This window comes from Melozone crissalis, unplaced genomic scaffold (genome assembly GCF_028551555.1).
Source record: "Melozone crissalis strain CALT ecotype California unplaced genomic scaffold, PUWL_Pcris_2 ptg000036l_1, whole genome shotgun sequence".
Taxonomy (NCBI): Eukaryota; Metazoa; Chordata; class Aves; order Passeriformes; family Passerellidae; genus Melozone; species Melozone crissalis.
In genome coordinates, this window is record NW_026535814.1 from 20,427,532 (window position 1) to 20,449,447 (window position 21,916).

Below are 21,916 nucleotides of genomic sequence, written 5' to 3' on the forward strand. Positions count from 1 at the left end.
GCCTGGTGGGAAGCACATGAAAATGGAGAAATAAAATACTGTGGAGCACTCTTTGCTTAGAGTTGGATCACAGAGGATCAATTCACATCTGTGGGAAAAGTTTTGACAGCTGTCAAAATGTCACCAAGTAAAACCTTGGTGTTCACCCACGTGTCCGTGATGGCGCCTATGGAAAGAAATTAATTTGTGGTGATGCTTTTAGCTTCTGGCTGAGCTGTACCTGCTGCAGGGTGGCAGATGGGGAACTGAAGAGTTGCATGAGCTGGGTTTTGAAGTGGGATTTTGCCAAGAGCTTCTGGGCCCAAGCAGCATTCTGCCAGCACCAGTGATAGAGTCCCCCCAAACCAGCAGGCAGACTGCAAATGGAGAGTCATCCCAGCCACACCCAGGCACTCAACTACTTGCCTGAACCTCTTTTCCAAAATAAATCACATTATCACAAGATTTTTGTGTTGCAAGGGACCTTAGGGGCCTTAAAGTCCATCTCATTCTACCCCTTGCCATGGGCAGGGACATCTTCCACTAGCCCAGGTTTCTCCAAACTCCTCCAACCAAGACTGGAGTATCCCTGCCCCTGCTTCTCTGGGCAGCCTATACCAGGACCTCACCATCTTCATAGCCAAGAATTTCCTTCTAATATTCACCTAACCCTGCCCTCTGATATTTTTAAGCAGTTTCCCCCTTGTCCTGTCACTCCAGGTCCTTTCTCGTAGGCCTCCCGTTTTGAACTCAGCTCTTGGCTCAGATTTTGAGTGCTGTCACTTCCAGAATGGATGCTCCTCCTGACCAGTCATGGCAAAGATTTGTGTCTTTCACAGTTACCATATTGTTGGCCAACGTTAAAAACACACAACATTTCATCAGCTTGCCATGTCTTCCCCCTTACAGCCCATGACAAAAAGACCTGGACAGTCATGTCTTTCACTACCAGCACACAGTCAGGAAAGAAACAGGAAAAAACCCATTTTAACCAGAAGGTGAAGTGGTAGTACCATCTTTAGGCAATGCATGATATTTTAGCTGTCTGTCATACACGGGGAAATGTAAACACCTATAAAATGTCATGCATTTGCAGTCATAAGTGAACTCTTGTAAACATTTAGTTGAAAGATGCATGAGATTCCATCCTTTTGCCATATTCACAAAGCTGCATAACAAGTTTGGGCGAGGAGGGGGCCAAACTGACTATTTCACTATTTCTTCATAATTAGGAGACAAGACTATCAATTAAGCAGGTCTGAAGGCACTCCTAGGTCCAGACTAGATTTTTTTTCTCAGTGTTCCTCGATGGAGCACTGTAAAGTGCCAGACTTTGCTTAGAGACACAGAAATTTTGCTGATGTTTGGGAAACCCCCAGTGGAAAGCTGTGGTTGCATTTCTAGCGGTCACCTCCTATGGGACCAGTTTCAAGAGCCCTGAACTGCACAAGGTTGGCTCCTTTCATCCTTGCTTTCCACACCTCAGCCATCTGCTCACTGCAGCAACAGGGACCAAGCCCAGAAGGCTAACTCAGGTCTAAACAAGCTCAGGGAGCTGCTGCTGCTGCAACCTAAAATAATCTCTGTGTGTCCTTTCTTTTTCCCTTTCGCAAAATAAAAGTGGTGAGAGCAGGAGGAAAGAGGAGGCATTAATCCAAGTTCCAGCAAAGACCACCTGCACAGCCAGCAGCATGTTTAATGCCACGGCTGATGGACATATTTTGACTTCTCTAAAGGGCATAGATTTTATTTATTAATTTTTTTAGGGTAATATTTGTGTTCTTCCCATAGCCTCGAGCAGACGAGTGCTTACCCAATGAAATGGCTATTTATGTAAATGCTGACCACAGGACAACTCCCTGGAAAGCAGATGTTGCTTTGATGGCTTTGCCAAATACTACAGGGCAGGTTTGGAGGCTACAAGCTCTATCCCCAGCAGAGCTGCTGCTGCTGCTTCCAGTTCTGTCACTGACCTGCAATGGAACCATGTTCCCTTTTAGCTCCTTGCCTCATTTTCCTTCTCTGTTACATCAAAGAAAATGGCATTCCACTTTCTCAGTTTGATGGGATGTCTGGATGAAAATCACACAACAAAAACCAAAGCATTTCACATAGACATAAAATATACAATCAGAAAACTCTCCCTGGTGTTTCTAGAAATTCTGGGATAATATAACTCTTCACCTAGCTCTGGTTTCTGAATTTGAAATATGGCAAACAGGGCTGAAATTTCATGTATTTTCTTTACCATTCCCATATCATTTTCTTTACAGACTCTCATGTTTGAGTTGTTTCACTGGGAAGAGAAGCTCTTTTGAGGGTAAAATTTAAAATAGCTGCAGGTACCTCTTGTCGGTGCTGTAGAAATGGAGAAAATGTGAAGTTACCGTGTGACATTAGCACAGGATTAATAATTCTGAAACACATTTTCAAGAAAACCAAAACAATAAGAACAGAGACACACAGCCTCTCCTAAACCCTCTGGAGAAGGGATTTCTGATTTATCTTAGTGCAACTGCCTGACTAAGGGGAAGTTAGTACATGCAGAGCTGGTACTTTGTTAAAAGTCATGTTGATTTCATGGGAAATGAGCACCTGCTGACCCTGATGCTCATTTTGTAAATTTAAAAAAAAAATTAAAAAATTTAATTAAAAAAAGGAAAAAAGCTATTTAGTCAAAAGCATCTTAATAGGTTCTTATAAAATATGGCTCCCACTAAGTTCAACATGCTGATAAGGAATGAGAAGACGCATCCATAGGCTGGTGTTGACATCAGCTGGAGGAAAATAGAGCAGGGCCACCAGAGTGATGTGCAACTACAGTGGTGTGCAGCAAGGCACACAGCAGATAGGATGGAAGCAGTCTAAATTAGGAGTCAGCTTAAATTCTTCCATTTCTGCTTGCCTCAGATTTCCTATGGCTGGTTGTAGGTGGTTATCTATCAGCATTACTTCAAACCCACTGAGTTACTCTTCAGAATCATTCAAGGACGCTTCTGTCTGTACCTGACTAGCATGCAGACCTCTGTGGGATCTAGGCATGGGAATACAGCCCATCATGCCCACTTCAACAAGCAAAGAATATGCTCAGCTCCTAATTTGGGAGCTCCAAAATTAAGCTCTAAGAAAAGCAAATATCCCCACACCTTGCAAATATGAGCCTTATGTAACATGGATTTCCACCTACAGAAGGGAATGCAGGTTTGCGACGGATTGGGTACGAAATACGCAATGGCAAAAATTCAGATTTCCCTGGTGATCTTAAAATACTGTATAGATTTATTCCCTCCATATCCATCAGCACGATATTATGTTTCATCAAAATGCTTTAACACAGTCCCTGAAGAGCAGGCCTCAGAGATACAGACTTCCTTTCAGACACTTACTTGCTGGTGAGATGAGTCTTGGGAGTGATGCCGTGCTCTCCAAAGAGAGTGACAAAGACGTTGGCGTCGGTTCCTGCTCCCCGGACATCTCCTGTCACTGTCACCACCTCGTACACTGTGGAAAGAGAAAAGAAACATCAGGACAAGAGGAGAGAGCCTTCACCCTTTGTAGATCCAAGTCATCACCAAACCTGAGCTGGTAAACACAACCTAGAGATGGATCTATGCACCCACTGCCCAAACAAACCCATCTCTAGGACAGGGCATAGTGAACCCAGCTCTTGAAGATCATCACATCAAACAAAACTGCTGGAGACACCTTACATGGGCAGAGAGGGTCTGGGTTAGGATGGACTTTGCTGCAAATAAAACACTTCTCTGTGAACATGCTGCCTCCCCTACCACAACGCGTGAGCATGTGTTACATAGAGCAGATGAATTTCTGTGAAGTGTTAAAGCTGTTGAGCCACTTTTCATTTATGCACATGTCAATGCAATGCACTCTTTCCTGTTTGCTCTGATAAGATATTTGTATGGAAGCTGGGACATAGCTACAGCCAGGAATTTTGCATTTTGGTTGTTATGGAGATTTTACCAAAGACAAAATGGTAAATTGTGAGGAGAAGCACAGAGTGTCCTGAATTGGAAGAGACCTGGAAGGCCCCAAAAAATCTCGCTCAACAGGGCATCAATCTTTCCACTCTCCCACAGGACCCACAAGGATGATCAAGTGCAGCTCCTGGCTCTGCCCAGATACCCCAGTTATCCCACTTTGTGCATCCCAGGGAACATTGTCCAAGCACTCCTGGAGCTCTGGCAGCCCCAGGGCTGTGCCCATTCCCTGGGGAGCCTGGGCAGTGCCAGCACCCTCTGGGGAAGAGCCTTTCCCTGATACCCAAACTAACCCCCCTGACAATAGGTAGGAAAACACTTAAATCAGAATCTCAAAGCTCTATCTATTTATCTTCCCAAGTAGCAGACTGAGTGATAGCTTTATTTACGCACACATACGTCTTCTTGGGAGACACACAAGTTAAAAAGTGCCTTTTACTCAAGAGGCATCACAAGACCCAATGGCCAAAAGGCAGAGTTAGACAGATTGAAATAACAATAATTCTGTAGTCAGACATACATTTCTTAGGATGATGAGTGATGTTAGAACAAGACTTGAGGCCTGAAAACAGGTTACTTTACTGAAGGACATGTCTTGGTTGGCTCGACAGAGAAGGAACTGGAAGAAATTACAAAGCCTTGCCTGTGGCCAAGCTATACACCCTGATGGCCCTTTTTGGCTTCAGACAACGTGATGTTCATGATCTAGTGATGGCATCTCAACCTCAGACCTATCAGCTAGAGGAGAGGCTGTACTTTCACCATTTCATCCTGCACAAACTGACTGCTAATTATGGGATTTCTCACAACTAATGCTGCAAAAATGTCCCTCTTCATGGGTGCATCAGAACAGTTACATATTTTTATTAGTGTCCATTTCTCCCTCCCTACATCCCTACATCACTAATCTATTCTATTCACATATGTATTGTATTGTATTGTATTGTATTGTATTCTATTCTATTCTATTCTATTCTATTCTATTCTATTCCGTTCTACTCTATTCTATTCCATTCTATTTCTATTCTATTCTATTCTATTCTATTCTATTCTATTCTGTATTTATTCAAAAGACACAAAAAATATATTGTAACTCTGCTCTGAGCATCAAATGTTCTTCCACAATAACACTCTTCCCTCAAAACATCATCAGAAAGAAATTTAATCACCATTTCAACCAAAAGAGCAAAATGCAGGGCGCTCATGTAAAACTGATTAAAAACTATTCTTTATTTCCATCAGCTCTATTGCATTGAGAAAAAAAAAAAAGTGCAATATTTTCCTAATCTCACCTTCCCATGAATATAAATAGGACAGGAAAGGGGACATTATTGTAATAAATGCAGGAAGTTGTGATCTGTGCTCAGAACATTTTAAGCATCCCTTGGGCTGGTGTATTTCATTTGCAGGCTCAAAGGAAGAGGAGATTTGTTTGCAAAAAAAAAAAAACCCTAAAAAACAAGAACCACAAAAAAAAAAAAAAAACCCAAACAAAACAAAAAACCTGGGAAGAATATGGGAACTGTTATGAGTAGAACAGCTGCCCATTTTTTTAAAAGGTTGCAGAGTTAACAGGTTGGGCCAGTTGCTGCCAGGGTGGAGTTCTAACTGTTATTGTTATCACCTGTTGTTTTCATCAACACCTGTCGTTGATGGTTAAGAATTCCCCTTTTGTCAAGTGACATCCTGCTGCTTCCTAGAGGATGGCACCCAGGAAGGGGAAGGGACATCGAGTCTGCATGCAAATGATATCGGATCCAGCATGCAATGGGAGAGACCGCTCACCAAACCTAGCCAAAAACCCCTAAAACAACAAGCCAACACAAAACTGATGAATCAAAGTGATGACTAGATGTGAGGAACAGAATCCAGTATCTGCCAAGGCCTTTTTACCCCTCACCGTAACCTAAAAGATGCTGGCTGGACAGAGGACCTGGAATGCTGAACCAAAAAGCAGGGGATTTTGTGATGCTCTCATGAGGACAGAATGCTCAGCTCTGGCCACAGACCAGTGGACAGAACTGCACTCTTCCTCATCTTTTGTGTCACTCCTGGGAGCAGTGGCTGTGTGACTGAGGACCTGTCGGTTCTCCCCACCTGAGCTGATCACTTTTAATAAAGGCATTAAAAAGGAGAAAGGTCTCCTGCCAGTGTTTATTTCAGGATTCACAGCGTGCACATGAGTAATAAACATGAGCAGTGTTTTCACAGAGAAGGTGTTTGCATTAACCGTTAGCAGGCTGGGGCTGCAGCTTCAGAAACAGCCAGCTCACCTGAGGATATTGCTGTGCTCATCCTGACCAGCCTCTTATGCCTGATTGTCTCAAGGAGTATTATGACTTTTATTTGTGCCGTGGAAGTGTTTGTCAATGTCAGGGCTTGCTATGGGCACTGCCAAAGTGGCAGCTACAGCTCAGCATCCCTCTGCAAGCTTCATGCCTGGTCTAGCTCACAGCTAGTGTTTGGTCAAAGGCTGGTGATCCTTGATGATCTTGGAGAGCTTTTCCAACTTCAGTGATTCCATGATTCCAAGGTTTTTTAGGGAGAAGGATGTTTAGGCATTGTCTCCTCTTTCATCACAGAGTCTAAGCAAAATTTGCCCCTGTTCTGGTTTTCAGGGGTGAAGTCAAGTCATGTTCAATTTTGTGCTGGCATGCAGACATTTTTCATGTGAGAAGAGAAAAAAAGAGCCATCACAACAATCTGTAAGTTCCCAGAGACCTTTCAAAAGCTCAGACAGTTTTTCTAATGAGTTTCTTTTACTGCTAGAGAAGTGCTAGGACTTTTCGGTTATATGTCCATTTAACAGAGTCTGCCATGCTAAACCTGCCCATCAAGTGGAACTAATTTTCTTGAGCTGGTCTGCTGCACCTGTGCAGGTATTGACATCACCTCATCTATACAACCAATCTTAATTTCCTTGCTGAAGCTGTAGAAAATTATCTACTCCCTAGCAAGTGAGGTGATGGGATAGACATTGTCAATCAATTTTCAATCCCTAGCAGGTGAGGTGATGGGATACAGGGGCATTGTCTAAGATAATGTCCACCACCAAGCCACAATTTCCCCCCCTCCCATAAAAATCAAATCCCTCATCTGATTTCTGCAATGGGAGTCTCACAGTTGGAAAACAGTGACAGCCCGAGTAGATGGGCTGCCCTTTAGGTTCACAGCCCCAAAATCAGCCTCCATGCACTGCAGTGGGTAGGCAGCACATGGATGAGTAGTTTTTACCAGGACAGATGTGCTGAGGCCTGCTTGATTAGCTCATGCCATTACCAGGCATACATTGTGGTTAAGACCATTTTAATTAACTTTGCACTGAGGGACAAAAGGAGGGTTTGGGTTGATGATATCAGCACATCACTGCATTTGACACATGTTACAGTGCACTGCTGGAAGGGGGAAGGAGCCCTGCCACCTCTTTTCCAGCACTACAGCTGGATGGCCAGCTGTGCAAATACATGATGTCCCAGATTTACAGTGATGTCATGGATGCAGGGCCCATAATTTCCTTTGCAGGAAGAAAATTAAAGTTTAATGCTAATATTGATGCCAGCTCCTGCAAAAGGCAGGAGAAAAATGCAGATTATTTAGCCACTTCCTTCAAAGGCATGGAAGCTCAGCAGTATAGATTCAGGATTGTTTCTTTTCTTAGCATTTTTTTCAATACTTTTTTTCTCAGACCCTGACAGCTGTCATATTTGTACTTTGAGGGCCCAGAAGACAGAAAAGGCAGAGCTAGGGCGGGGATAAACATTTTGTACCCCAGCCCCTTTGCTGGGAACAGCACCCATGATATAGTTCCACAAAAACCATAGGTTAGTGACATTTCATAACCACCCTCAAGTTTGTTCCTGAATAATTGGATATTCTGGCTTTGAAAGAACATGTCCAGTGCTAGCAAATCCCAAGCATAAACATCTTGTATTTAGTGATTTAGGATGACAAAACTGAAATTACTTAAAAGCTTGAAACAGGGATCTGTGGAAGTTATCTAACCAAAGCTGGCATCTAGGTTAGAAGGATCAAATTTATTACTTCAGTGCTTCAGTTTTGAAAAAGAACATTAGGAAAATACAGAAATTGAATTCCTAGGTATCGTGTAAATTTCATACATCTTCCAATCAAGCTCCCTACTTCTTTTTTGAATGGCTTCATGATATTTCTAATCTTTCAATTTTGAGTCCCTGTATTTCATACTCTCCATCACTCATAAGATCCAAGTTCTCATGGAGGGTCCACCCCCATTATTATTTTCCAGATCATGGGCACTAATGCTCACCAAAACTTTCCTACATGGTGCCTCTTCAGAGCTTTGCAGTAACTTTTGGCTTCTGGGATGCAAAAAACCAACTCCTTTTACATGTTCCTGCTGTTTTAACCTACTGAGATGTGCTTTGGCAGAGGCTTCTTGGCCTATGATGCCCCTACTTCCTTCTTGGTCAAACATAAGATGTAAACCATGACATTCCCATGTCTCCAGATACTTTCACTGGTCATTCAGGCATGGGCAAGATTCCCAAAGGTCTTCACCTAAGTGGTCAGGTCATGAAGCCAGCATTCAGGTGCTGCTATGGGGCTTGCAGCAACCTGCTCCACTGGAGAGTTTCCCTGCCTGTGGCAGAGGTTTGGAATTAAATATTCTTAAAGGTCACTTCCAAGCCAAATCACTCTGTAGTATGCTTTACTGCTTTTCCTAGCAATGTTGGCTGAGTTTATGAAGTTCATGAAGTTTATGGCAGCCCCTGGGCAGCAGAGCCCCAGAGGGAGACAACCAGGGCAAGGCCTGGACCCCAGTCTGATCATCATGATGCATGGGCCTCTGCCCACAGGAACACTCCTACATCGGGGTGCTTGATTTAGGTGGCAAACAACCCTTCCTCAAGGTCAAAGTGAGTCTATTCTGACTGCTCAGATCATGGCCAAGTTGCAGAAACCTAAAGTGTTAGTATGGGAATGACTGACTTTCAGCCCAGACTCCAAATCTTGCTTTTCTCCCAATAGGCCAGGCTGAGTCAATACAGAGCTTTAATATGCTTACTGATACAGGCTCTTTTGTTCCAAATATTATCTCAATCAAGCGGAATTTAGTTCACTTATCTCCTCTGGTAGATATTGAATCCCCAGCTGACTCCACTGCTCAGCTATCCTGCACAAGGCCTTCAGAAGCTGGTGAAAGTTCCAGCAAGCTAAACAGGGCTGATTTGCTACCAACTGCAAACCCATTACTGCTTTTCTCAGGCAAATAGAAGCTCAATAAAGGAAATTACAGACAGTACTTTCTTTGTTGAAAACAAGCATTCAGAAATGGCCATTTCAAGCCCAGGATACAGACAGCATAAAATCAGTTTCAAGTTACATTGCATCGCTGCTGGAAACACTCACACCCGTTTCCTTGCCTTGCAGGAGGAGATGATAAATGTGAAGTGGGCTAATATAAATCCATCCATTCAATGATGAGAGTTGAGAAACACTTGCTTCAAAATTACTCCTAAAATTACTGTAAAACTATAAACACTGACAAGTGCATACTGGGACACTTCAGCCAAGAGCATGGAAACTTCCCTTAGCGGCCCAAGAAAGGAATATTTCCAGGACAGAAGAGTGCTTTGGCTGATAAATTCAGGTTTTTCGGACTCCAACAACATGGGACTGCTCAGCATCAGTTGTGGCAGTGACTGCAGGCCCTGTCAGGTCACGTTCTCATGAGGTGAATATGAAGAACTGAGTTGGTGCCTAATTTCTGTCTAGCAAGACTGTCCCTTGGAGGAAAAAAAATTAGGGTTGTGCCACTAGAATGATTAATCAGGTGAAATAAGACAGAAAAGATAGTGAGGAATTTGGGAAAGAGAGAAGGAAAGCAAAACCCACAGGTTTCTGAGGGGATATGCCAGAGGATGGGCCAGTCCCTTCTCAGTAATGCAGAGCAATGGAACGAGAGGAGCAGGGAGAAACAGAAGGAAGCTCCATCTGAACATGGGGAAGAATTTTGTTGCAGACATTTTTTATGAAAAATCCTTTCCTTAGGATTTTTCCTCCTGAGAAGCTGAGAGGCCTCAGGAACAAAATGTAAACAATGATTATCTGCTGCTGTGGAATGCAACAGGTGGATCTGTGATTGACCCATGTTGGATGTTTGTAATTAATGGCCAATCACAGCCCAGTTGGCTTGGACAGAGAGTCCGAGCCACAAACCTTTGTTATCATTCTTTCCTATTCTATTCTTAGCTAGCCTTCTGATGAAATCCTTTCTTCTATTCTTTTAGTATAGTTTTAATGTAACATATATCATAAAATAATAAATCAAGCCTTCTGAAACATGGAGTCAGATCCTCGTCTCTTCCCTCATCCTGAGACCCCTGTGAACACCATCACAGAACTTCACTGTGCAGTGATCAAGGGCTGAAACAGAGACCAGAGAAGGTGTGGAATCTCCCTCACTGGGGATATTCCATGGACAAAATCCTGTACCCTGTGCTCTGGGATGACCCTGCTGGAGCAAGGAGATGGAACCAGGAGACCCACTGTGGCACCTCCCAGCCTGAGCCACTCTGGGATTCTGTTACTCATCTTGAGTATAAGCCCAAATCAACACCAACTGCTTGGAAGCTGTGGCTCTCAGAGCTACCTTCAGATGCTTCTGTTTGGCAGGATGCATTTGCCTCAGCAGCACTAGTGGCTGTTTGCACTTGGCTGCACCTCCAGCTGGGAATTCACTGATTATCCTCAATATTCACTTCATGTTGATTCATGCAAAGTACCAATCACTCTGGCTTCTCCTGAAACACTTTGGAGTGTGTTTGTCTTGGAGCAACTGAAGAGTACCTTGACATTTATGCAAAATACTTGGAAGTTTTTAAGGGTCTGTGCTGACTGTTATAGGTTATGTTTGACAAAACAATGCTCTCTGCATGTGAACACATCAGTTAAATACTTATGATGGTTGCAGTTTAATCGGGACCATCCTTACCCACCACAAAGAAGAGCCTTTTAAATTGCAGCCTGTTTGTTTTTAGTGAGCTGCAATTTGTGCAATAATCTCTTGTCGTACACAAAATGAGTCAAATTCTCATCTCATTCACTCTGAAGCAAATCCTGACTAACTCCATTGACTTAAGCACAATGGCTTTGGATTTGTACCTCAGAACTGTGAGCAGATTTGGGCCCCACACTCTATGAGAGATTGCCTGCTCTTTATTTGCTTCATGGAAAGAAGCTTTTGAGTCTGGCATGGATGCCAAATTAATTATTCAAAGCAAAAGAGAGGGATTTTTTTTCCACAAATATTTGGATCGGTTGCACACTGTTACACATTTTGCTATTCATAGTTTATACAAGGAATTGCAGAATTAATAGCATCTTGCATGTTGAGACTTTGTCACGGACGTGAATTAGGGAGGTTTTCTTCTAAGCAGACTTAGTGCTGGTACTCACAAGTATCATTATCTTGAACTCTGAAATATCATTTATCTCTTAAAATATAAATCCAAAGCTGAAAACTATCCTGCCTGTTCTCACAGTCAGAGTAGTCACGGTTTGGAGTGTGTTTTACTTAATCAACTATTATAAAAATTAACATTTCATTCTCATGCAATGTAGGAAGCCAAACTTGATTCATCTGGTGCTCCAGCTACCACTTAAAAGAGTATTTTTGCCTGAACACTACCAGGAAAAACCACCTTAGTTCTTTGCTGGAACAGTAAAGTAGAATTAGATTAGCAATCAACATCTTTTTTATTCAAGCTTAAATTGTGTTGGAGGAAAACACTGTGCCTCAGGGGAGACACACACTCACAACAGAAACCTGTTCCATTTCTTTCATTGTCTCTTGGAGGCAAGAAAGACCTGCCAGGACATGGGGTGCCTCTGCGTCACCACTATTGACAAGAACATTAGAAATTTCTGTCCAATGGGAGGTGTGCAGCACAGCCTGGGTAAAATATGAAATCGATTTTATCTGCAGCACTGAACAAAGTCTGCGGTAGAGCGACGTGCCTGCAGAATGCAGCTGGAAGTAATTCCCTGCTGTCTGTCATGTCTCTGATTAGGGGGATGGAGCACCTCTCCTATGAGGAAAGGCTGAAGGCACTGGGAGAGCTCAGGCTGGAGAAGAGAAGGGTCTGGGGTGGCTTTCTGGTAGCCTTCAATTACCTGAAGGCAGCTTATTAAAAATGTGGGGAGAGACAGTGGACAAGAGCCTGGATTGACAGGACACAGGGAAAGGCTTCCACTGCCAGAGGGCAGGGATGGATGGGATATTGGGAAGGAATTGCTGGCTGGCAGGGTGGGCAGGCCCTGGCCCAGGGTGCCCAGAGCTGCTGGGGCTGCCCCTGGATCCCTGGCAGTGTCCCAGGCCAGGCTGGATGGGGCTGGGAGCAGCCTGGGACAGTGGGAGGTGTCCCTGCCCATGGCAGGGGGTGGCATTGGATGAGCTTTAAGGTCCCTTCCAACCCAAACCATTCTGTGGCTTTATGCTCTATGCCACCAGCCCTCTAACAAGATCCCACCCTCTTCCAGTAACCTAGGCAGGGAAAAACCAAGACCAAGGAGAGACCTTCTCCTTGCTGCCAGCCCTGACCCCAATACCCAGGTAGGAGGAAGAGCAATTTCACCAAAGATTCTTTTATTGCCCACTCCTGCCCAGCATCCCTGGCCTGGAGGCATTGCAGGTGCTGGATGTTCCCTGACATGAGCAGGGCAAGACATTTCTCACAGCCTTTATTCCGGGGAATGGCTGAACTGTTTTCACAGAGCAAAACACAGAGAAAAACACACCCACATCAACAGCCTTTCAAAACTGCCTGGCCTGAGGCGCTGAATCCAACAGGAATGTGTTCAGGAGGGAACAGCTGGCAAAGCCACCGAGTCAACAGCTGGCAAAGCCACTGAATCAACAGCTGGCAAAGCCACTGAGTGAGTCAACAGCTGGCAAAGCCACCAGCAGGTGAGGCCACCATGAGCAGGGACAGCCATGCCACAGCAGGAACACTGGCTGCAAGCCCGAGGGGACACTGCACCCTTGGCAGCTCTGGGGTGAGGAACCAGCTCATTTGGAGCTGATTTCTAGCTGTGTTTCCTGTTGATGCTTGGTCTAAGCAGGGAACAATGCCTGATAGAAGAACAGCGCCAGTATAATAAATACAAGTTATGCATGTCACTGATATTTACATGAGCACTGTTGGATGTTGTTATGGGTTAGGTGTTGGGTGAGGTTTTGAGCAAACTGGTCTGGTGGTACTGGAATTATGTAGCCTCCAAGGTCCCTTCCAACCCAAACCATTCCAGGGTTCTATGATTCTAGGAGTAAAGAGCAACTCCCCAACTTAAGTAGTCATTGCACAGAGTTTCTACTATTCAAATAGCACCATAAAAAGAAATATTAAAAAAAAATTAGTCTTTCTTCCTCCTACTTCTGTCTTCTTTACAAATATGTCTTAATTAACACTTACAGTTCAGAGTGAAATTCTGATTGAGATACTACTGCAATACAGATGTCTATAAAATGCAGACCTCCAAACTGATGCTGAAAAATACAACATTTCTGAACATCAGGCGACAAAGTGCCAAAAAGACCTGGTTTGCAACAGTCACATTCAATTACAGAAACAATGCACAACTCCTCGGTGATATGTCTCCACCCTGTCTTGCAGTGCACGTAAATCCATCAACCAAAGCCACAATTATTATTTTCAGTCTTTCTTTAAGTGTTGCCATTCAGGTATTTGTGTCACTGTGTTGCAAGGAAGAAAAACACCCCTGACAATGCCTGGAGAAATAGCTGCACCCGCAAGGCACTAGCAATAAATAAATAAATAAATATTTCTTGGAGCAGCAATAGCCAGCCAAGAGGAGGCCTTAACCAGACATAAACATGTTGTGAATCTGGAATTTACATCCTGATTGCAAGTTTGATATCTAAAACAAACCCTCAGTAAAACACCGCATCCCAGCAGTGATCAGAGGCTCCTGACACCAAACCCACCATGACTCTTGGCTTTCCTGGGGCTCAGCTGGATAAACCACCTCACCTGAGGCTGTAGGATTGTCCCAGGCTGGAATACAATACTGGTTTGCCCTGGCCCCCTCTCTGTGCTTAGCCACTTGTAGCTCAGTATTATTTTTTGCCCAGACTTTCCATCCTGATGGATGTAATTCTGCTGTTTTAATGGAACAGTATTCGGATATTAGTCCAAATTCCCAGGGACAGGATGATAAACAGCTTCACAAAGGGCCTAGAAGATGTATATTTAACAAAGTATAAATGGGAACAAAACTAATGATCCTTAAAATATAAATGCAGTCCTGAAACTTGGAATTTGATGTACTGCTAGAGGAACTGATGTACCTGTGAGCAAAAGCATCTCCTCAGTTCTCTTTCTGCAGCCAGAGAATGAAAAACTACCCAGGCAAAGATTGGATGTTTTAAAGACAAAGGAATCTCAGCTGTTAAGGAAAAAAAGAGAAAAGGGACGAGGGATACAACAGAAGAGGGAAAGGTAAAAACCCCAAATAGTCTTGAATTATTCTAATGTGATCAAGTATAGATAAGTGAATAGAAAACTGAATCCAGACTGGTGGGATACCTGGGCTGGGGGTAGATGATCCAGGACAGAAAATACTGATCTGCATTTAACATCCATTCTCAGTGCCAGCTCCTTCAGCTCCTCTCCAGGAACTCTCAGTATTTTCTATTCAAGTCCAAACTCAAACACTCAATTTAAAAGGTACCCACAGGCAATCAAGGGTATGAAACTGAGCTCCATAAAAGTGAGCTCAGCGCTCCATTCAGAGCTGATTGTTTTGGGTGTGAGCAGAGCAGCAGTGCTGGGGAGCTGCGGCTCCTGCTCGTGGGTGTGGGTTTCACATCAGCTGCGCCGTGCCTTTGGCAGCCTGGCACCCACAGCTGCTCCTGGATGCTGTTTTTGGGGCTGCCAGCTGGACTGAGCCATCCCAAACGGATCATGTGTGCCTAACAAGAATGAATTCTGCATATGTCTGGGGTCCTGCCCTGGCAGAGGGAGAGGTGGGGGAGCACAAGTGCTTGCTCCCCCCAGCTCTGTGCCTGCACTTGGCCAAACCCACACCTGCAAAGGAAAGGTGACATCTGCAAACCTCCAGATACCAGCAAGAGCTTGCTCCAAAAAGGTTTATTTGCATTCATCTGCTTTATGACACTGATTTTCCACACCAGTGACTAGTGACATCCCTGCTGCAAGTTGATGGCTCATTATGGGCTACGAAGAGCTGCTGTGATTCCTTTCAAAGCCCCTCTCCCAGCATTTTAATCACTCATTTCCAATTTGTAAGGCCCAGTTCCAGCATGACACCTCCAGGCAACTTCAGCTCTCCAGTGGGAATACACAGGTGTGTAGCAGGGGTGTCTAACAGACAAGCACAAAGACTTTTTAGCACCAACATAAAAGTTATTTTCAAGTGCTCCTGAAACTAATCAACACTTCAGTATCACAACTAATTTAGTATTGGCTTGTTCTGTCACACAGTAGTGAATTTCTGTGATAGTTCATAGAATCACAGAACGGCCTGGGTTGGAAAGGACCTCAAGGACAGCCAAGTCCCAAGCTCCCTGACATGGACAGGGTCACCTTTCACTAGACCAGGTTGCTCCAAGCCCCATCCAAGCTGCCCCCTTTCATGGGAGATCTTGTGTGTCACCCCCTCCACAGAGAAGAATTTCTTCCTAACATCTAACTCTAAACTGTTATTACAGGACATGAAATAACACAACGTGGATACGCTGCTCTTTCAAGGTAAAAGAGACTTTTTAATTTCTGACTCCAACATTTATAGATTTCCAAAAGTGACACCTCTCCAATGACACTGGATAAGCCAACAGTCCATCAAATTTCTCTTCCTCCTCCATAAAAGAATGCAAAACAATAACTAATTTACATAAAATGTGTGAGGAAGTTTGTTACAAGAATGTAAACATCAGAAGGTTTAGAAAATTTTAAAAAATCAGGGTGACACTAAACCTACCCTCTCTCAGTATGAAGTCATTCCCCATTGTCCTGTCACTCCAGGCTCTTACAAATAGTCCCTTTCCAGCTCTCTTGTAGGCTCCCTTCAGGTACTTTAATTAGGAAGACCCAATTAAATAGTTCCAAAGTCCTCTCCATTCCGGGCATGTACTCACAAACACCTAACAAACATTAAAACTAATCTAAACTTTTTGAAATACATATTTTTTGTGGTCATTTGCAGCTGTGGGAGATGCTGGAGAGCAAGCAGATGACATCCATAACTCCAAGGGGTGTTCAGAACCCCCTTCTCTCAGCAGCACTGTTTGCATCTCCCAATGGATTGCGAGACATAAAATTGCCCCTGGCACAATGCTCTCCTCAGAATGTTTTATGCCTGAAACCCAAGCTCATTTTAGTGCCAAAGAGTAAAAATAATACCTGTCTTCCAAAGAGGAGTCCTTGTTCATCCTGACTCAGAACATTAATCAAAGCCTCAGCTGGGGAAGATCCGTGGGTGCAGGATGCACACAGGGTGATGCTGCAACTGATGATTGTCTGCAGAGGCATCACTGCAGCTCTGGGCAGGGACAGAGCTGGCCACAGCACTGCACTTGCCTCCTCCACTGCTGCCAAACTGCATTAAACAGAACTTAGCCATAAACTCAGCACGTCCTGAATGCTTTTTCTGTGTAGCCCTTTTCAGGTTCACGAGTATGGTGTGATAAACGTAACACAATAAATCCAATGGCGCACATCAAAGGAAGTGATGAGCAGCTTGCATATCTATTTACAAATCAACAGGGGCTGTCTCCCCCTTCCATCACCATTTGAGGCTACATTAACAAAAACATGCATTTTTTGAGTAGATTTCTTCATGTTATGATTTTCATACTGCTAAGATCACTGAAGTCCAGCTTGACCCATTGTGAAGAAGGACAAAGCAGCAGAGAATCACAGAGCTCCTCAGGTTAGAAAAGGCCCCCAAGATCATTGAATCCAACCATTCCCTGCCACTGCCCAGCCCACCAGCAGCTAATGTCCCTAAGTGCCATATCCACATCATTTTTTGAACACTTCAAGGGATGGTGATTCCACCACTTACTGATAATACGCGTAATAATATCCATAATATTCGTATCTGAAACTTGTTAAGAAAAAAAAGGAGGAGTGAAAAGAAAAATGGAGTAATTTACCATCACGAGGACCTCCAAAAAATGGATTGGTATTCTCTGAAGTGATATAAAAAAGGAACCTTGAATTTCTCCTGAGCCATCAGCATTTTGCTGTGACACAGGACAGGAAGGAGCTTTGCACCATCTGTCACACCCTGTGCATGTCTGGGCCTGGGCTCACCAAGGTGGCAGCTACTGATTCAGCCAGAGGGAAAACGCATTTAATAGCATGAAACCATGCTTGGAAAGAGAAACATTTTCTTTCTTCCTAGCAGCACTGAGATATCCATGACATCGGCAGGAGTCACCCAGAAAACAGATAGGGACATTTCGTCCCCTCCTTCAAAATTCTATGGCCACAAACGTGAGTGGGAGGAGAAATAATCATGCCAGTCTCACTCTTCCCCATCACAGACAAGACCTGAGATATCAAGAGAAAGGTATGGAGAGAAAAAAAGAGGCAAATTGCTCCAAAGAGTTTGTCTCTGAAAGAGACCTGAACCTCAGGCATCTGTCACCTGTAGAAGCTTTAATGGTGGTTTGGGCAGCCTGGGAGCTGTGTGAACACTCTCTGGATAACTACAGCAATTGATTCCTCTGACTAAATGTTTTTTACACAAAACATTTGCAGTGTTATTGGCAGTCAAGACTGTTGGATGGTTTGGGTTGGAAGGGACCTTAAAGCTCATCCAGTGTCACAGACACACTTTATGAAAAATCCTTTCCTTATGATTTTTTTCTCCTGAGAAGCTGAGAGGCCTCAGGAACAAAATGTAAACATTGATTATCTTCTGCTGTGGAATGCAACAGGTGCATCTGTGATTGGTCTCATGTGGTTGTTTGTAATTAATGGCCAATCACAGTCAGCTGGCTCAGACTCTCTGTCCCAGACACAAACTTCTGTTGTCATTCTTTTTCTATTCTTAGCCAGCCTTCTGATGAAATCCTTTCTTCTAGTCTTTTAGTATAGTTTTGATATAATATATATAATAAAATAATAAATCAAGAATTCTGAAACATGGCGTCAACATTCTCGTCTCTTCCCTCATCCTAAGACCCCTGCAATCAGTGCAATCACTGTCACAATCCTGTCCCACCCCTGCCATGGGCAGCGACACCTCCCACTGTCCCAGGCTGCTCCAAGCCCCATCCAGCCTGGCCTTGAGCACTGCCAGGGATCCAGGGGCAGCCACAGCTGCTCTGGAAAACCAGTGCCAGGGCCTGCCCACCCTCACAAGGAGTAATTTCTGCTTTATGTTCAATCAAACCTACTCCGCAAGTTTAAGGCCATTCCCCCCATCATGTGACTACAGCACTTGGTAAAAAAGCCTCTCTACAGCTTTTCTTAAAGTCCCCTGCAAACATTGAAAAGCCACAATTAAGTGTCCCTGTAGCCTTCCTTACTCTACTTTAGAAATAACTTTGCCAACACTTATTGATAAATAACCAATCTCATTAACACCATGATCACAGGAATGGACAACAGCTGCAATTTAGTTAAAAATACCTGCTATCTCTGCTTTAATTTTCTCAGATGCACTATCACCCAGTCACTTGATAGCTTTTGTTTCCCTGTCCCCAGGAGCTGGATTTGCCTTGTTCTTCAGTCATCGATTGAACTTGATGGGGGGATCCCTTCTCTTGTTTGCTTATACAATAAGATAAAGAGGATGTCAGATGACACAGGCACCATTAACTCCCTGCTTATAAAACATTTATAACATCTCTCTTTTCTTTTTTACAGCAAAAGGAATCACAGCTTGCAGACTGAAATATATCTCTGCTGAATATTCACCAGCACCAAGGGCAGCTGACATCCCCAAAGCTTCTGGGAGGCTTTTGCAGAGGTCACACAATTCTCCAGAGCCTGGCCAGCCATTTCACTCAGTGGCCCTTTGGGAGAAAAGGGGCAGCAGCCTCCAAATAAGTCACACAAAAAAACCTGCTTTTTAAATTCAAAATAGTAAGAATAGCACAGGAAAGAGAATAGCTGAAATCCTGTCCAGCCTAGCCTTGAACACTTCCAGGGATGGGGCGGCCACAGCTTCTCTGGGCACCCTGTGCCAGGGCCTCCCCACCCTCAGAGCCAAGAATTTCTTCCCAATATCTGATATCAGAAGAGCACAGAGAAATTATTACAAATGTTTGCTGGAGCTTCTGTCTTTGAAAAGTGCAAATTATATTTTATTAATATAATATAATATAATAGAATAGAATAATATTATTATATTATATTATATTATATTATATTATATTAATTATATACATTATATACAATTTATAGAATTAATATATAAATATATACAATAATATATTATATATAATATTATATATAATTAATATTATAAAATAGAAATTGTAATTTAAAATTTAATTACAATTATATTATAATAATATGTAATAATAAATATTTATATATAATACATAATATTATATATTTATAATATGATTATAATTTATAATTTAAATTATAAATTTATATTTAAACTATATAAATTATAGATTTTCTAAATTATATAATAATATAATTATAATATGTTGTATAAATTATATTTAAATAGTGCTCAACTATATAAAAAAAAGTAGTATGAGGTGGGACGGCCTCCCTGCCCCTCAGGGGCCATCACAATGAAGCAGTTTTGTGCATGGGCTAAAAACAGCATATCTGTGAGGGACTCACTTCTCTGCCCCAGAGGAATGGAACAACTTTTTTCCTCAGAGGAATGGAACAACTTTTTTCCTCTTTTCAGAGGAATGGGACAACTCTTCTTGTCCCAACCATTTGTCACCACGATAGCAACCCCCATGTGTGGTTGAGCTAGACCCACACCAGGAGTGTGGAGTGCTTTACCACTGCTCAGGCACGCCCAGCTCTCTCTCAGCACATGTTGTGACTCTCATGGACTGGTGGGGAGCCAGCAGTGATGGAGGTGAAGTGTCCTGCCCCAGGCACGCCCGGATCCAGGTGCTGGTTCCTGCTACCACCCCTCAGCATCCATGACCTCTTTGCTGCCCACCTCCCTGACATGGAGATAACCTCACTGTGCTTGGGAGCATCCTCCTATCTTGAGTGAATCTTCCTATCATCCTCCTATCTATAGTCTTTTTATCATAGAGCTACATCATGGTCTTCTCCTGAAACTGAGTGAGTCACCTGAAGCCTTAAGTTGCAGAATCACAGAATCTTTCAGGCTGGAAAAGCCCTCCAATACCACAGGGTCTAACCATGCCTCAACACAGCCAATGCCACTGCTGACCCATGTCGCCAGGGACACATTCACATGGCTTTTAAATCATTCCGGGGACTGGAGACTGCACCATTGCCCTTGGCACTCTGTGCCAGGGCTTCAGAAGCCTTCCCATGAGGGAATTTTTTACTCATGTCCAATCCAAACCTCCTCTGATGCCCCTTTGGGCACAGCTCACCATGCATTGAATCAAAGTACAGTCTGCTTGTGAAACAAGTGGTCTATTTATTGCAACAACACAGTGCTAAGGTTTAGAGGCTAATATTGATGTTTCCCCAGCTGATTTTGTTGCTTTAAAACAGCCAGAGGTCTGGTGTGCTGGACCTCCTGCTTCTACATCAATCCTAAGTGTTCCACCCCTCTGGTTGCTGAAATCCCCAGCACGCTCCTGCTGCTTCTGCTTGATCAGGACCACGCACCTCTGCCACGGATCCTGCTTACACAGGGGGAGCCTGCTGATTGCAGCTCCTGCACAGCCCCACAATGCAAATATTAATTAGGAGAATGTAATTACAGCAGTGCCACACGCACGGCAAAGCGGCTCCGTAAACAGAAAAGCTCACACGGACACAACCTCTCACTGACACCTCAAACAATTAACAATACATTTAACAAAAATATGACCCATGTAGGAATAACTAGTGCCTGCACCCCAGGAAGGACCCCAACAAGGGCCAACAGTGCCTGCTCAAGAGGGGAGATGGGGAAAGTTTAAGCTGACCTTTTTTTTTGTTGTATTCATCTTCCGTGGCATTGGAGGAGTCCGAATGATAGTCCCGAAGCTCCTGTTCATACATCTCCAAAAAATTATCATCTATCTTTCCTTTCTTGGACTTGTCACCCTTCTTCTTCTTCTTGTCTTTGCCTTTTTTGCCTTTTTTCTTCTTTTTCTTTTTGCGCTCGTAGTCATCTTCCTCCTCACTGCTATACTCTCTTCTCTTGGATTTTTTCTTCTTCTTTTTCTTCACCTCCCCATCAATCTCTGAATCCCCAGACTTTGATTCCTTCTTGCTTTTTTTCTCCTGGCTTTCATCTTCCCCATCTTCCTCAGCTACCTCTTCCACTGCCTCCCCTTCCTCTTCCTCCCCCTCTTCCTCCTCTTCTGTTTTGTTCTTTTCAGTCTTTTCTTTCATGTCATTGTTTTGCGCCCCAACCCTTTTAGCAGCGCTCTGGGCTTGCCTTAATCTTCTGCCACCTTTCCAGCTGCCAAAGTCCTTCTGTTCCCCTCTCCCTGCCTGGGGCTGGGCTGCCCTTGTTTCCCAATGTCCTTCCTCCCCACTGGCTCGGTGCAGATGTGTCCCAGAGTCCCTTCCTATCCCCCCTGTCCTTCTGCCTCTTCCTGCCTTCCTTCAGTTCCCTGACTGAGGCCCCTTCCTCTCTCCTCTGCCTCTCCCTGCCTTTGGGGTTTCTCTCCTTTTCCTTACTATTATTTATTCATTGGTGTGTGCTGAGAACTTTCTCCTCTTTTTTCAGAGCTGCCTCAGCCTCTCCTCAGGGTCAGTTGACAATCTGGGTCTAGGGTATCAGGACGTGCC

At 43.7% G+C, this 21,916-nt stretch overlaps 1 protein-coding gene across 1 annotated transcript in view; it reads right to left on the reverse strand.

The window, feature by feature from the left end:
• The window catches only part of LOXHD1 (lipoxygenase homology PLAT domains 1), a 152,712-nt gene extending 131,534 nt beyond the window's left edge, over positions 1 to 21,178 (reverse strand). Inside the window, exons 1-2 of the mRNA XM_054283407.1 lie at positions 21,103 to 21,178; positions 3,366 to 3,480 (exon numbers count right to left, since the gene is read on the reverse strand). Coding sequence (XP_054139382.1) covers positions 3,366 to 3,480; positions 21,103 to 21,178 — 191 coding nt within the window. The remainder of the gene's footprint in view (positions 1 to 3,365; positions 3,481 to 21,102) is intronic.
• Positions 21,179 to 21,916: the final 738 nt, after the last annotated feature.